This window comes from Chrysemys picta, chromosome 2, assembly GCF_011386835.1.
Source record: "Chrysemys picta bellii isolate R12L10 chromosome 2, ASM1138683v2, whole genome shotgun sequence".
Taxonomy (NCBI): Eukaryota; Metazoa; Chordata; order Testudines; family Emydidae; genus Chrysemys; species Chrysemys picta.
Genome location: NC_088792.1, coordinates 113738877 through 113754124, shown reverse-complemented (window position 1 = coordinate 113754124; position 15248 = coordinate 113738877). Strand labels below are relative to the sequence as shown.

The window sequence follows — 15248 nt, the reverse complement described above, 5'->3', positions numbered from 1 at the left end:
TCTCTTCCATCTTGTAGAAATACTAGTATAAGAGCTTGCAAATAATTTGGTAAATGTAGCCACTGGTGCCAACAAGTAAGCTGACTAAGACAGGAAAAATTAAGATGCTGATATGACTTGATTTTCAGCATATGGACTCCCAAGTGGGGTAGAAAAACATAACCAGAGTGTGTGGGAGAGTTTCCCTGCGGTGGGGAGAGGCAGGCTGACTTCGCTGTGCATTTCTTTTGGGTTTTTTTGTTTTTTTTGTTTGTTTGTTTGTTTTTTGTTTTTAAATAAAAGAGTTATTCAGAAGTTTCATGTCCTTGATCCAGCAGGAAGCCAGGTCAGTGCTATTCCCCCAGAAACCACCTGGATTGAATAAGGACCACTGCAGCACAGGCTCACTGAGGACCTAATTCAAAGTCCACGGGAAGACAACGTTGATGGGCTTTGGATCAGGCTCCAAGAACAGTGCGAAGTAGTCTGTTTTCCTTTTGCTTTATAAAGTGGGGAGTTGAGGAGAGCAATATTTGTGGGTTATTACTATTGCTGCAGCACCATTAGTGCTGACGGTTAGCCAGGAAACAGAAAATTACCCCCCCCCCCTTTTTTTTTTGGTAAGTGTCTGGATTCTTCAAAGGCCAGGGCATGCTGGAATACTTGCTTCTGCCATAAAACAATAGCAACTAAAGAACCTCACTTTGATAGGTTAACCTGAGCTAGCTTTGCTGGTTAGATGTAGGAACTTGCCCATGTGTTCACTGCACTCGTTCCACATCATGAGGATGAAAGTTTGGGATTGCTGGAACTCAGAAGTTTTTTGTGTAAATAGCATGTTTGCATCACATTTATTTCTGTTTTAAGAGTGAAATGGCTGCACTTGAAAAATACAACTCCATTTTTATCTTTCGTGCTTATAATGGTAGTACCTAGGGGCCAACCAAGAAGGGGAGGGGGCCCATTGTGCCACTGTACAAACATAGAAAAACATAGTCCCTGTCCCTTGAGTGACAGAGTTTACAGTCTAAATAGGAAAGATAGACACAGGGTCAGGGAAAGGGACAGAACAAATATACCTCTCCATCAGTGTATATTGTTTGTTTCATTCCCATCCCTAGAGATACCTTGAAAAGTAGTCAAATTCTGAGAAAGACAACAATCGCAAGGAGCCAGGTTTTCAAAAGAGCTCAGAGCCCAGCAGCTCCCATTGTTCTCTTAAGTGCCATTGTATTCTGAAAAGTGATGGGCATTGTGGGCTTCCATATTGAATGTTTCTCAAAGATTTCCATATCATAGGTGCTAAGTTTTTCTTTCTGCCTGACCTGTTCCTTCCCCCCCAACCCCCGCAAAAGAATACCAACCTAACCTGGGTTTTGAGAGTCAAGTTGGGTTCCTTCCTTCACATGGCTCATCCCCCGTAATAAAGGTTCTGCAGGCCAAATCCTGTATCAGTTACTGGCACACCTTTGCAATCCAGTTTTAGAAGTCTGACCCTTGACAGTTCTTTCAAATAAAAACAAATTGTTCCTTAACAGCTAGCCCTGGGAATTTCTGAATGTGGTTTTTAAGCTCTTCAGGGCAAGCATCTCATCATACCTGCCTGAAAGGCCCCTAGCATACTTATCACTGAATAAATACTAATACATAGAAAATGTAAATAGAGCTCCATTAACAAACTTCTATATTAATTTACAGTATGTAATCCTCTTTAGATTTTTTTTCTCCATCCCAGTTCAGAGATCTGGTAAATTCTTTATAATTAAAAATACACTGTTAGTTCAACCCTTTGGAGTTAGTGGCATTTGAAGATGCTCAGCACCTTGCAGCATTGCATTGTGTGTGTGTGTGTGAGAGAGAGAGAGTCTTCTTTTTAAATCTGCATTATCGTATGTTCACACTGATCAAAATCAACTTAACGATGTATGTTCTAAAGTAGTGGTTCTTAACCTTTACTGCAGCCTGCACCCCTTGGTTCTCAAAATATGTTCTCACACCCCTTATCAAAAATTGTTGAAGTAGGTCAGTTCTTTAAACCTAGATATATATTTTGTTTGTATATTACAGTAATCGTTGAAAAATGTATAATGTTACATAGGTTTGATGAAAGAAAGTAATTGTACTTACGTGCCTGTGCTTCATTTGTGTTTTCAATGATTTACCTTCTAAAAAAAAAACTGGCATGTCGCACGCCCAGAAAGAGCATCTCGCACCCCCAGAGGGTGCATGGACCCCAGGTTAAGAACCACTGTTCTAAAGGACTTCAGAGGACCGGACTTGGAGAGAAGACATATGGAGAATGCTCCTAGCTCTCTGACCAGCTGCATATCTTTTCCTTTTGGTTGTGTTTTAAGTACATTAGTTCTCTCAACTCTGAGCAACCTGCTGCTGCCTGCAGCACACTTTGTGGTGACAGCTCATCTTCCCTTAGTGATTTGCTGTTTGAGTCGTCTCAATAGACTCAAAACGCTTTTTCTCATAGTCAGAAGTCTCACTAACAATGGTTCTCCCAAGCAGCATGTGACCTGCAAGCACTTTGCAGACCCCTAAGGGATTGTTCTGTGGACCACTGTTGAAGAACCACTTTACTGTATGATTTATTCACCGAGAGATTAGAAGGACCCCCTTTACCTTTTAAAGAAAGAAGGTTGAGGTGATAATCCTACCAAGAGATCATTCAGAAACAGTCTCAAAATTACATTGGCCTTGTCAACCATATTTTTGTTCCCAAATTTGTTAGGCTTTTTTGAACTTGCCATACTTTGTACATTCTGTTTTCTGTATTTTTTGCATTTTGTTTTTCCTATTTGTTAGGGTCTGAAGCTTTGAGCTACTGTTCTAAAAAAACTCCCCATTTTTATTATAAAGCTAATTTTTGAATTACTAGAAGAAAGGTCCAGAAAAGGAGCACTTTTTAAAAATTGTAGTCACTTGCTAAAATAAAGTTTTAAGTAATTTGAATAGTAGTTTTTAAAAAAGTGATTATATTTAAAAGCCACATTTTTGCCCACAAAATGTTTTGTTGCTCAGTTATGTCCCCCGAAGAACTGAAAGGAGCAGCCATTGAATTCAGTGGCAATAGGAAATGCTGGTCTAACACAGTTATAATATAAAGTTCAACCTTAGCTTGACTGTGTCTTGGATTTCTCTGTAGGGCCTTTAGGTTTTTGCCCCCTGGTTCCTTATGCCTCTGAGAGAGGATCCCCAACCCTTTTATGATCCTGGATTTAGAAACACCTGATCAGACCTTAGAGTGACTCAACAATAATTGCAGTACATCTTCTTTCTGGTTTTAAACTTGTGAGTTTAGGGTAGCTCATCGGAAGAACTAATTATTCCTATGTACGGTTCTAGAAATTTCTTCCCAGTTAAAGTCCACTTAGTCATCCACCCTTTAGAGGTGTCTTTAGAAATGAAATGGGCGCCTCTGGACCATCTTCAGTTGCTTCACACCTGCAATATGATTTCCTAATTTTTCTAGTATGGATGGATATGGCGGAGCTTTCATATCTTCATCTACACCACACCACAGAGCATGTAGGCCTTGTGATGCACTTTCTTTCTCCCTAGAGCATGTCCCTTACTCCCATGCTAGGTGTCAGATTCCACACCTATTTATCCCCCATCTGCTCTATGACCATCCCTTTTGTTATATTTGCATGCAATAAAGCCCTTTCCAGATAATCTGCTCCAGCCCATGTACCAGATGTGGTAGTTAGCCAGTATTTTTACAAACCAGGTTCACTCTCTCCTAGCTCATTTCTTCCTCATTCCTATCCACACAAAAATCATAAATGCTTGTTTGCCTTATAGCTATTCTCGTGCACACTTAGTGTCACATTCTGAGCTTTACAGCCTATAGTAATTCTTTGCACGTATCGGGTGCTTTACATGGTTAAAGCAAGTTACAAACCTTAAGCTCAAAACCCTTAATTTTAGTTTTCATGAAATTTTGGGAGAAAATTAGAAGATTGAAAATTGAAATTTTTTAAATGCAAGTGTTAACAGAGAAAATGGACCATAAGTGATTTACTGTATGTTTTAGGGTTGCTTTTAACCAAATACAGTAAAGAAAATTAAAATTTCTAAATGACAGAAATGTAGCAGCACCTGAATAGGAAATAAAGGTGAATCCAAAGAGATCTCTCTTTCACAACCCAGGGAGATGTTCCATTATGTTGGGACATAGTTTGATGTCCCTTGTTACCATATATATCTCATGAGAGCCTACAGGACCACGCAGCAACTCCCTTTGCACGCACCAACCCTGTGTGAAATGACCTATTGCAAAGAATCACATGATACCTTGGAGGTTAAGAGGGAGATTTAAGACACAAGTGAAAGTTAGGCCCCAAGACTCACTGAAAGTCAAAGGGAGATTGCCTCCCATTTATGCCTAACTCTCATTTGTGCTTTTTTGAAAACCTTCCCCTCAAACAATCAAACAGGTATGCTTATACCAGCACTGACTCTCCTTAGGGAGCACGGTTAAAACTCTTCTTGAGCTTTGAAAGGTATTATTGTGACAAAGTGATAGGTGAGATATCTCCTAATAGAGCTAGGTGGGTGGCAGAGGATTCCCAGCACATTCAGTTCAAAGAATACTGTGTAGACCTGATGCTGTAGAAAGACATCAGCAAGCTGCAAATCGCCAAATAAGGCATTCTGCAGGCTTTGGATGGGAGGATGGTGGGGGCTATGTAGACATGCATTTGAAATGCTAAACCTTTTTAAATATGAAGAGATTACAGTGCTTAGTTAGGAGGGAACGCTCTTACAGAAATGGATACAGGTGTGACATTTGTTGAAAGTCAAACAAAATATCACTCCCCAATCTAGAAGCCTTTATTTCTAAATCACCATCCACCTGTCGGGGGGGACAACCTAGACCCACTGAATGTACTAGCATTCCCATGGCCAGAGTAGTCCATGCATCACTTCCCGCACTCACCCCTAGAGCACAACACACCACTGCTCCGAGACACTGGGTTCCTAGAGTCCTCAAAAGCATGTGGAGGCAGAGGCCCACCAATCACCTCCCAATTAGACTTGAGACCCCCTGGGAAGCACCTGGACTGCAACAGACACCATGGGTGAAAGGGAGCCTTCACAGCCCATCTCTGTGATATTGACTAAGACCATTCTTGTGAAATCCTCAGTAAGAGGGTGGGAGAATTTCCCAGTTGAATGGGGATGATTGCTGGGAGGATGGGATGGAAAGACATCAGGTCAGAAGCTAAGGGTTGCTCTGTGTGAGGATGGAGGCAATGATGTCGTGAAGTAGTGAGAAGACAGTGGAGGGGGAGGGCTGGATGGCAGGAAAATGTAAAAGTTTTAATTGAATAAGTGGCATGTTATAAGTAATGTTTGACTGATAAAGTGCTAGGCTTTAGCAGTAGCAATGGAAATAGGGTAAATGAAAGGGGGCAAAGAAGTTGAAAAATGTGTATTGTATCATCTGTCCTACTACTTTGTTTGTATGCTCCCTTTTTTGGTAAGATTAAAATAGTTTGAGGTCAAGGTCTACGTATCTGAATTTTGGACTTGTAGCAGCTTTGTGGAAAATACAGCTAGTAGAATAAAGAGGGTCAGCTTCTGGCCCAAGAGTTGGCAATGGACTGATTTAGAATGAAGCATTAGTCTTTCTCCTTTAGAGTGTGGGCAGTACTGCACTACCTCTTTTCTCAATGTTCAAGTAATCTATTATGTAGTAAGCTAGTGGGGCTTGTCAGGGAGACACTAAAGTAGGAGAACAGGTGGAGTGTTACAGCAAAGGGAAAAGTTGCAGAAAGGTAAACAGGCAGAGCATCAAAGAAAGATGCAATAAAAGGATGTATGGTAGTAAAATTATCTTTTAAGAGATTAAAATCAAGGTGGAATTTTGGCATACTAGGAAGGCCAAAAGAGAAATACAGGAGGAGAAAATATGGAAGTTTACTCGTACAAAAAAACTAGGTGTCTGTAACAACGGAAAAACTAGAGGCCTTATGATGTGATCAAAACTTTGTTGGTTGGCATTACATTGCTGGGGGAAAAACATAACAGCAATGTCAGTTCAAACAAGCAAGATGTATCCAGGAGAGAGAGGGAAAGGAAAGAGGAGAAGTCATTGAGCAGAAGAGTAGAGAAAGATAATGTTTCAATTCTCTGGGTCAAAATAAAGACCATGAAGAACAGAGAAGACCCAGTGAGGTACCTGTGTTAGAGCACACCAAACCATGGAGAGGTGGAGTTTAAGGTCTGTACTGTAGAAGTTTTGCCTTGATGTGTGTTGGAAAATGTAATATTAAAGCTTCCAAATGCCTTTAAATGAAACACTAGGTGACATGGAATGGGTAATTTGGATTCCTCAAGCTTGAGATTTTGGATTGGGTAATTCCAAGTCTGTCATATGTAAAGCCAGTTCACTAGGTCAGAAGCTGCAGTCCCAGTTGTTCTCTGACTCACCAGTCTCATGAAGAACTCCCACAGAACCTCATATGCGGGTGAGGGCGGGTTGTGATTATTGTCCTATCCTGCAAATGTACACAGGGAACCAGCCGTGAGGATGAGTTTGAATATCTGTCAGTCATTTTTGACCCTGAAGAAGGATAGAAGTTTATGGTTCTTTTGTGAAGAGTAGACCACCAAGTTAAATGGGGGATTTCACATCTCAGGTTGCTGAGCTGGTGTTTGCACTGCTATTGGATTCCTTATAGTTCATTGCCCATGGGGACTTCAACATTCACGTGAACAAAATCTTTGTTGAGCTAACTCTTTACTTCCTTGACATGATGGACTTCCCTGGGTTTTACCTGTAAGGTTGAGTCCTTTATCCAGATAGTCAATAAATATTTCCACAGAGCTAGGGATATGCTCAATCTGATTGCAAAACTGATTTAGATAGTTCAGATACGCAAATAATTTCCTCCATTTCAATACGGCAGCTATTTCACATCCATATCAACCTCTGAGACTTGACTTACGAAGTTTTATGGTCTCATTGATGTTGATGGACAACTGGGTTGCCTCTTCCAACCAGTGTGTGTCTATCTGCTCACCTGCAGCTATTATCATTTTTTTAAAGGGGATCCTCAGCTCTATGATCCTTTACCATACTCTGGTTTAATGGTGATCTCTGTGTCTTGAAACAGTTGAATTATACAAAGGATGGCAGAGAAGTCACCTGGAATCTGATCTTTTCTACAGAACATTCATTTGTATGTACAAAAGAGCTATAACATAAGACAAAAAAGTTAATTGTCCTCAGTCGTAGACACCTCAAAAAGATTGTCTAGGTGAACTCTCATTTAGTGCTCAGTCTCATTATCCTGGGCTGATTTGTCTTATAAGTACTGCCTTCAGTTGATTGCTGTGTTGAAGATGTTGCTAATGAGAGACTAGTGTCAGGTTATTTTCTCCAAACCTTTGGAGTTTGAGAACTACAGGCTCCAGGTGGTTTGTCATCTACTGTTTGCATTTGGTTTGGTTTTTAAGGAGAATATTTCTCATCTTCTGGGCTCATCTTCTGGGCTCCTCAAGACTTACCACTTGTAGATCTGAGCCATGTTTATCCTGGTCACTTAAGAAAAGTGGGGTAGCTATGGTGCCGTTACTGGCAGTCCGTTCCAATGTCTTGCTTTGTGAGAAGAGGCTTCCAACTGTCCTTAAACATGCAGCGGTCCACCTCCTCCCCAATGAACCAAGTTTTGACATTGAAGTGCTGGTCAGTTACCACCAGCCAGAGCCTCCCATACAGTTAGAAAAGTGTATTAAGAAGGCCATTGTTATTGGAGAGGTACAAAGTTATGCACTTGGACACGGCTTTTGAAATAATACAATGTTTGTTTGCAAATGATTGGTTAATTTTGCTTTGGGAGGGTAGACAGTTTGCAGTGAACAAAGTTTTTTTCTATACTGTATGCAGTCTAGTTAGAAATAATCTGCTCATTTTTCCTTCTAATTCTTCAGTTTTCAGGTTTTTCTCTCTTTAGTTGTAAGCTGCTAGCAGGTGGATAAATGGTATCTCTTCATATGTTCTAAAAAGGCTGGAAATTCTTTTCTTTTTTAATTTAGTGTTCCAAAAACTGCTACAATTTTGAATATTAATACATTTATAAAATGATACAGAATACTTTTTCAAATATTTTAAAATGTATAATATTCCATGAAGAAGAAACTTTATTTGCACTAATCTGCATAGATGGTATAAAGCACTTACTGTTTTTTGGTTGCTGGAATTAAGATGCAATCAACATCTGCTTTAGCCATTTCAAGTAATAACTTTATATAGTACCTATACAATTATTGAATAAAGTGTGTGTTAGTATCTGAGTCAATACTGATGTAGAATTAAGGACAAACTTTCACTAAGATCTCAACCTGGTCTTCATTTCTGCATGCACAATTGTTGCATGCTGTTATTCTCTTACAAAAATATTTATATGTACAAAATTTATTTGTACTGTATTTACCAGCACAAATGTGATTTTATTGTTGGCACAAGTAAATGCTCAACTAAAGATACTTTTTTTTAGAATTTTATTATTTCCAATGCGTGTCAAACTTTTCCAAAGAGCATTGTCACCATTTTGCCAGAGGCTCATTCAACCTCAGTAGTATGAAATTACTCTGATCCCATTGTCTAGATTCTCAAAGTCAAACCACACTGAGGATGAATTGCTGTGGTGTGACCTGGGCAATCTCCTACCACAAATGAAAATGCAAATCCCCATCTGATGTTTCCTTAGATCTATGCTCTGGACCACATATCATTCAAATTTGAGTCATGTAATATTTTTTATTTTTTTAGGGAAGCATCATTCGCATTTAAAACAGAAAATAATTCACAAATGAAAATCTTACCATCTTGCTGTGCATGCAGGCCTCCCATTGGTACAAAGTGTTAGGTTAGAATCTATGCCGGTTTGGGGTTTTGTTTTGTTTTTTTTTTGGGGGGGGGGGGGGATTCAGTTAAATTAAAATGAATTAATCTTAAATGGGTGGAGTACTTAGCTTACACAAATTAAAGAACCTTCTTGAAAACTCAACATTGTCCAAGAAAAGCCGTTTAAATTCCCCAAAAAGACATAATTGCTTTGTCACTTTGAAAGATTCTAATTTGAATTGAATTTGTTTCACAGCTACCCCTTGAACAACACTGACCTTCATCAGTTCAACATTGAAGAAAATGGAGGAGCTCCATTTACCACAAAAATGTCTGGAAGGCATCACCACCACCACCACCGGCATCACCATCACCACTCTAATTATGGAGTAATTGTTCCAGAAAACAAAGATATTGTTTCTGGAGTTCCAAACCCAAATAGTAAGTCTATTAAATGTAACAGAATTTCAGTAATTACTCTGGCATGAGATTTGTCACAGGCAAGGAAACAGACAGCATCAAAGAAGGGGAGCTATTGCATTTCAGGTTTTCTCAATGAAGAGCATACTTTCTATTATTCTCAAATTTCACGGTTGATGCAAATTAATCAGGATTCACAGTTTTCTGGCTCTGCTGTTGAATGCTTGGTTACAGGATCTGGCAATTAATTTGAATTCCATAACTGAACAACCGCTAGATTAGTCATAGAGTTAGATGCTTGGCACAGGATGATATAGTTCATTATTATTATTATTTATATAGTGTCACAGGCATAGCCCTTTCTATCCTCTTCTTCTTCTGTGCCCCCAGCTGTCCATGTGTCTGGTTCCCACTTTTCTTCTCACCCCTTTTAATTTGAATCAAGCAGCTTTCTTCTTCATGGTATCTGGGCACGAGCAGGAAAAGCACTGAGAGCACAGGACAGACAGTCTCCCTGCCCTCCGGTCCAGTGTCCAGTTCTACAGCCTCCACCCTGGCGTAAGGAGAAGCAATTGCAAGAAATTGCTAGAGGCTGGAACGTGATCAATGCAGATGGAATCGTCAAGTCACTGTCACACCTCTACTGAACATGTGCAAATGGCAAAAATCAGGAATAATTCACATTATACTAAATATTTGTAACCAGCTCTGAGAGGGTTAAGCCTCAGCCTATCTAAATTTACAGTCAGTCAGTCCATGCAAGCAGTTCAACAAAAAAGTGCAGCATGGCTTCTGTGAGGTTTCTGTTACAATATTTCCTATTCCAACCCTTGTGATTGCTAATTTTTCCCCTAAAGTACAGAAAAATGTGTTGACAGGATTTTGATTTTGTTTCAGAATCAATTAGAAGTAAGTATAGCTTGCAAACTGTTTCCTCGTGCACAGCATAATATAGTCTCCCAGTATACCCTGGAGGTATTTTAGCCTGACATTGACTTTAAAAACAGAGATGTTTTTCTATGTACGACATACAGTGGGTGTTCCTAGGGATAGTGTAATTTTTTCCTCCCACTTTACTTAGGCCTGGTCTACACACAGTTTTTCCCCTAATTTGGTTAAGGGTGTGATTGTTTACCTAAGGAGTTTAATGTATACTGCCCCTGTTTTGTGGGATGAGGCTATAGTGGTATAAGCACCTTTCTATCAGTATAACTGCATCCACATTAGGAGGTTTTACTGCTTTAACTATGCCTGGTTCAAAATGATATAGTTAAAGAGGTACAACGTATGTGTGTAGACAAACCTTAAACTGATTGGTTTCTGAAAATGGGACCATTTTTGTAAGAAATTAATGCACCATTAAATGCATACTAACCATGCAGGAAGTTGGAATGATATAACATTTATGAATTAACAGCTTTGCTAATGAGATGTTGATTACATCCACCAGTGTGCTGCTCTGCCAGCTGAATGGAGCTGTTGCTGTTCCAGATCCAGATCTTTCCATCCCACTCAAAAGCCCATGGAAGAGGGCTCTGAGGCAGCAAATCTTCCTGGCAGAGTTCTTTCTCACCTGACCCATTATAGGGTCAGAGTTTGTGCCCCTGATAAATAAGCTTATATACTTTGCAGTTCTGTGGGATGCCCAAGCCATGTGCTCAGAGGCCATGTGCTTCTGGAGCAACTCTGGCCCCAGACTCCCTGCTACACTGAAAATTTTATCAGGTGAACAAGTGCACCACAGGACCCTGGTAAGGTGTGAAGGAGTTGAGGGAGGGCTACTTTACATGTTGTATGTACTGCCTTAGGAGGCTTTCAACAGCACCTGTACTGGAACCACTATTTCAGGAGCACTTGAGAGCATGTTTGATAATTGCCCAACCAGCAACAACAGTGTTCACCTGGCACTTGGAGACAATGGTGCTACGGTAGATAAGGATTTAAATATACTGATTTGTGTATCTAAAGTTGGTTTGTGGACACCTTGTGAATTAGGTGAATTATTAGAACAACCTTCACTGGACAAATTGGTCACCGTCAACTTGGTCCCAGTTGGTCAGCCAGTTAGAGCATTCCTCTTCCACTATCTCCAAACTCACAACACGAAAAGAGAATTAGTCCTGGCTGTTACTTCTCTGATTCTAAATGAGACTCAGTGGAGCACCACTTTCAACAAGCTTGGCTCTTACCGGCCTTGGTTATGCTGCAGGGTGACCCCCACACACCCACAATCCAAGATCTTCCCCACAAACTGTCTGTCGTGTACTGCCCAGCCCTCTCCTGGACAATACAAATATGTTAAGTCTGTTATTCCTTTAAGGAAGTAATATGCACACAACTTGTTACCCCAACTGGAGTTACCCAGACATTTCAAATTGAACACACTATATTAGATAAAACAGTAAAACAAGTTTATTAACTACAAAGAGAGAGATTTTAAGTGCGATTTTAAGTAATGAGGCATAAAAGTCAGAAATGGTTACAAGAAAAATAAAGATGAAACATTTACTAATGCCTAACTTAACGAACTATATTAAATTTAGAGCAAAGTTTCTCACCACATGCTCCAGCAGATTACTGACCAAACTACAGTAGCTGGACTACTCCCCCAGAGTCCAACGGCTGCTTCCTTTGTCTTTTCAGGTTCAGTGAATGTGATGAGCAGGGACAGAGCGAGAGGGACCTTGGGGTGTTTGTCCCTCCTTTTTATAGTGTCAGTTCCCTTCTGGAAAAACGTTTCCAGCTGAGACCCAGGAGACAGAGTCTGTGTGGAAGCATATTCCCTGCTGGTTTTTTTTTTTCACCTGTTTGAACTTCCTTTGGTTCCCCTCCTCGCTTGATGACTCTGTTTACTGCTTAGATGCAAGTTAAGGCAAGCACAAATTCCTTCCTTTGTTTAGAACAGACCTGACTTCTGCTTGGGCAGGGCTGTGGGGTTTGGAACATGTGTTAATAACATCATAGAGGGGAATCTTATAACTTCACATACAATGTTACCACACATATTTCACAAGATCAGTACTGACCAGCAAATTATGAGTTTTCAAATGATACCTTTCATGGCATATTTTGTGCAAAAGATTATTACAGTAGTGTGCAGGGTGTGAATACATGAGTGTATTCTGTCACAGCAGTTTTCCCAGGGCTACAGTTATCAGGGCTTTTTCCCACTTTAGTTCCATTTGCCTCCACTCCCAGCTAGCATTGGCTGTCCTAGCTCTCCAAAGCTCCCTGTTCCCAGTGAGAGCTCCACGGTCCCTCAGTCTGAACCTTTCCAGGCTCTCAGACTGACTCATTCAGCTCCCCCTCACTGGGGGGGGGTCTCTTTCTAAGCCCTCTCTTTTAAAGCTCAGCTGGCATCAGTTGCCCAGCCACAGGCATGCTGGCCCTGCTCCATCTTAAAAGGCCAGTGTCACCCTGTGACAGCTAGCCCTACCCTGTAACACAGAATTTTATTGATCTGGCTTTTAAAACTCTCTGCTGGGATACATTTGGCAACATTTCCCCCCAAACACAGAGTGGCAGCTACAAACCTGTAAATTAAGAATCCAAGGCAATTTCAGTAACTGAATAATTTTTTTAATTGGATTCTTCAAATCCCTACTTACATTATTTCAACTAAGAATACTGAGTCTAGTAATGGGTCTGGGGAAAAGGCTGATGTTACCCATGAGGGAACTAAAAGGAGCATTCTGGCTTTCTACCAGGGTCCCAGGACAGTGTGAATGGTGGGAAGTGTGTAAGAGAAAGAACTCATGTGGAGAGAGGAAGGAAGTGGTAATACCAGTGTGTGTGATGCTGGGGAATGAAATGACATGGGGACTGGTGTCTGAAAGGGGGTAAAATGAATGGTCGGGGTGTCTGTAAGGAAAGTGCATCAAGGAATAGAGTGGTGGCTAATTTGCTGAGAGTCTCAAGAGCACAGTGAAAGGTTTCAGAGTAGCAGCCGTGTTAGTCTGTATCCGCAAAAAGAAGAACAGGAGGACTTGTGGCACCTTAGAGACTAACAAATTTATTAGAGCATAAGCTTTCGTGGACTATGTGAATGCAAGAGTGAGTGGGGATGGGTGGGGAAGCATGGTGTAGTATCTCTACTAATGGAAGAATATATTGGTTTCTCTGTGGAGGTAAGGAAAATGGGACCTCACAGGTCACACCTTTTAATCTTGCTGTCTCTTGAAACGGCCGAGGCCTCTGCCTTTTTGCTTGTTTCAGGTCATGTGGACTCACTAAACCCTGAGTTTTGACTTTGGAGTTCATGTCATGTGGAACAGAAGTCAGCCTAATCTATCCAGATTTGCCTGCGTCCAGGCTGAAATCAACCCCTCTTCCATCTTACATGGTTTCAAATGAAATTCAAAATTCCACCATCCTCTCCAGCAAGACATGGGGAGTGGGTTTGAGAGTACTGAATATTCAAACAAGGCTCTCCTTAAATGTTTGTGAATAGAGTATGGGACTTGTATCAGAGGGGTAGCCGTGTTAGTATGAATCTGTAAAAAGCAACAGAGGGTCCTGTGGCACCTTTAAGACTAACAGAAGTATTGGGAGCATAAGCTTTCATGGGTAAGAACCTCACTTCTTCAGATGCAAGTAATGGAAATTTCCAGAGGCAGGTATAAATCAGTATGGAAATAACGAGGTTAGTTCAGTCAGGGAGGGTGAGGTGCTCTGCTAGCAGTTGAGGTGTGAACACCAAAGGAGGAGAAACTGCTTCTGTAGTTGGATAGCCATTCACAGTCTTTGTTTAATCCTGATCTGATGGTGTCAAATTTGCAAATGAACTGGAGCTCAGCAGTTTCTCTTTGGAGTCTGGTCCTGAAGTTTTTTTGCTGTAAGATGGCTACCTTTACATCTGCTATTGTGTGGCCAAGGAGGTTGAAGTGTTCTCCTACAGGTTTTTGTATATTGCCATTCCTGATATCTGACTTGTGTCCATTTATCCTCTTGCATAGTGACTGTCCAGTTTGGCCAATGTACATAGCAGAGGGGCATTGCTGGCACATGATGGCATATATAACACTGGTGGACGTGCAGGTGAATGAGCCGGTGATGTTGTAGCTAATCTGGTTAGGTCCTGTGATGGTGTTGCTGGTGTAGATATGTGGGCAGAGTTGGCATCGAGGTTTGTTGCATGGGTTGGTTCCTGAGTTAGAGTTGTTATGGTGCGGTGTGTGGTTGCTGGTGAGAATATGCTTAAGGTTGGCGGGTTGTCTATGGGCGAGGACTGGCCTGCCTCCCAAGGTCTGTGAAAGTGAGGGATCATTGTCCAAGATGGGTTGTAGATCACTGATGATGCGTTGGAGAGGTTTAAGCTGAGGACTGTAGGTGATGGCCAGTGGAGTTCTGTTGGTTTCTTTTTTGGGCCTGTCTTGTAGCAGGAGGCTTCTGGGTACACGTCTGGCTCTGTTGATTTGTTTCTTTATTTCCTTGTGTGGGTATCGTAGTTTTGAGAATGCTTGGTGAAGATCTTGTAGGTGTTTGGTCTCTGTCTGAGGGGTTGGAGCAGATACGGTTGTACCTCAGCGCTTGGCTGTAGACGATGGATCGTGTGGTGTGTCCGGGGTGGAAGCTGGAGGCATGAAGGTAGGCGTAGCGGTTGGTGGGTTTTCGGTATAGGGTGGTGTTAACGTGGCCATCGCTTATTTGTACTGTGGTGTCTAGGAAGTGGACCTCCCGGGTAGATTGGTCCAGGCTGAGGTTGATGGTGGGGTGGAAGCTGTTGAAATCATGGTGGAATTCTTCCAGGGTCTCCTTTCCATGGGTCCAGATGATGAAGATGTCATCAATGTAGCGTAGGTAGAGAAGGGGCATGAGTGGACGAGAGCTGAGGAAACGTTGTTCCAGGTCAGCCATAAAAATGTTGGCATCTTGTGGGGCCATGCGGGTGCCCATAGCGGTGCCACTGGTCTGGAGGTATATATTGTCACCAAATTTGAAATAATTGTGCGTGAGGATAAAGTCACAGAGCTCAGCAACAAGT

At 41.3% G+C, this 15248-nt stretch overlaps 1 protein-coding gene across 3 annotated transcripts in view; it reads left to right on the top strand.

Moving 5' to 3' along the window:
• The window catches only part of EPB41L4B (erythrocyte membrane protein band 4.1 like 4B), a 263311-nt gene that overhangs the window by 146879 nt on the left and 101184 nt on the right, over window positions 1-15248 (top strand). For all 3 annotated transcript variants that reach the window (XM_065584005.1, XM_065584006.1, XM_065584004.1), the window contains exon 16: window positions 9102-9286. In XM_065584005.1, the coding sequence (XP_065440077.1) occupies window positions 9102-9286 (185 nt within the window). The remainder of the gene's footprint in view (window positions 1-9101; window positions 9287-15248) is intronic.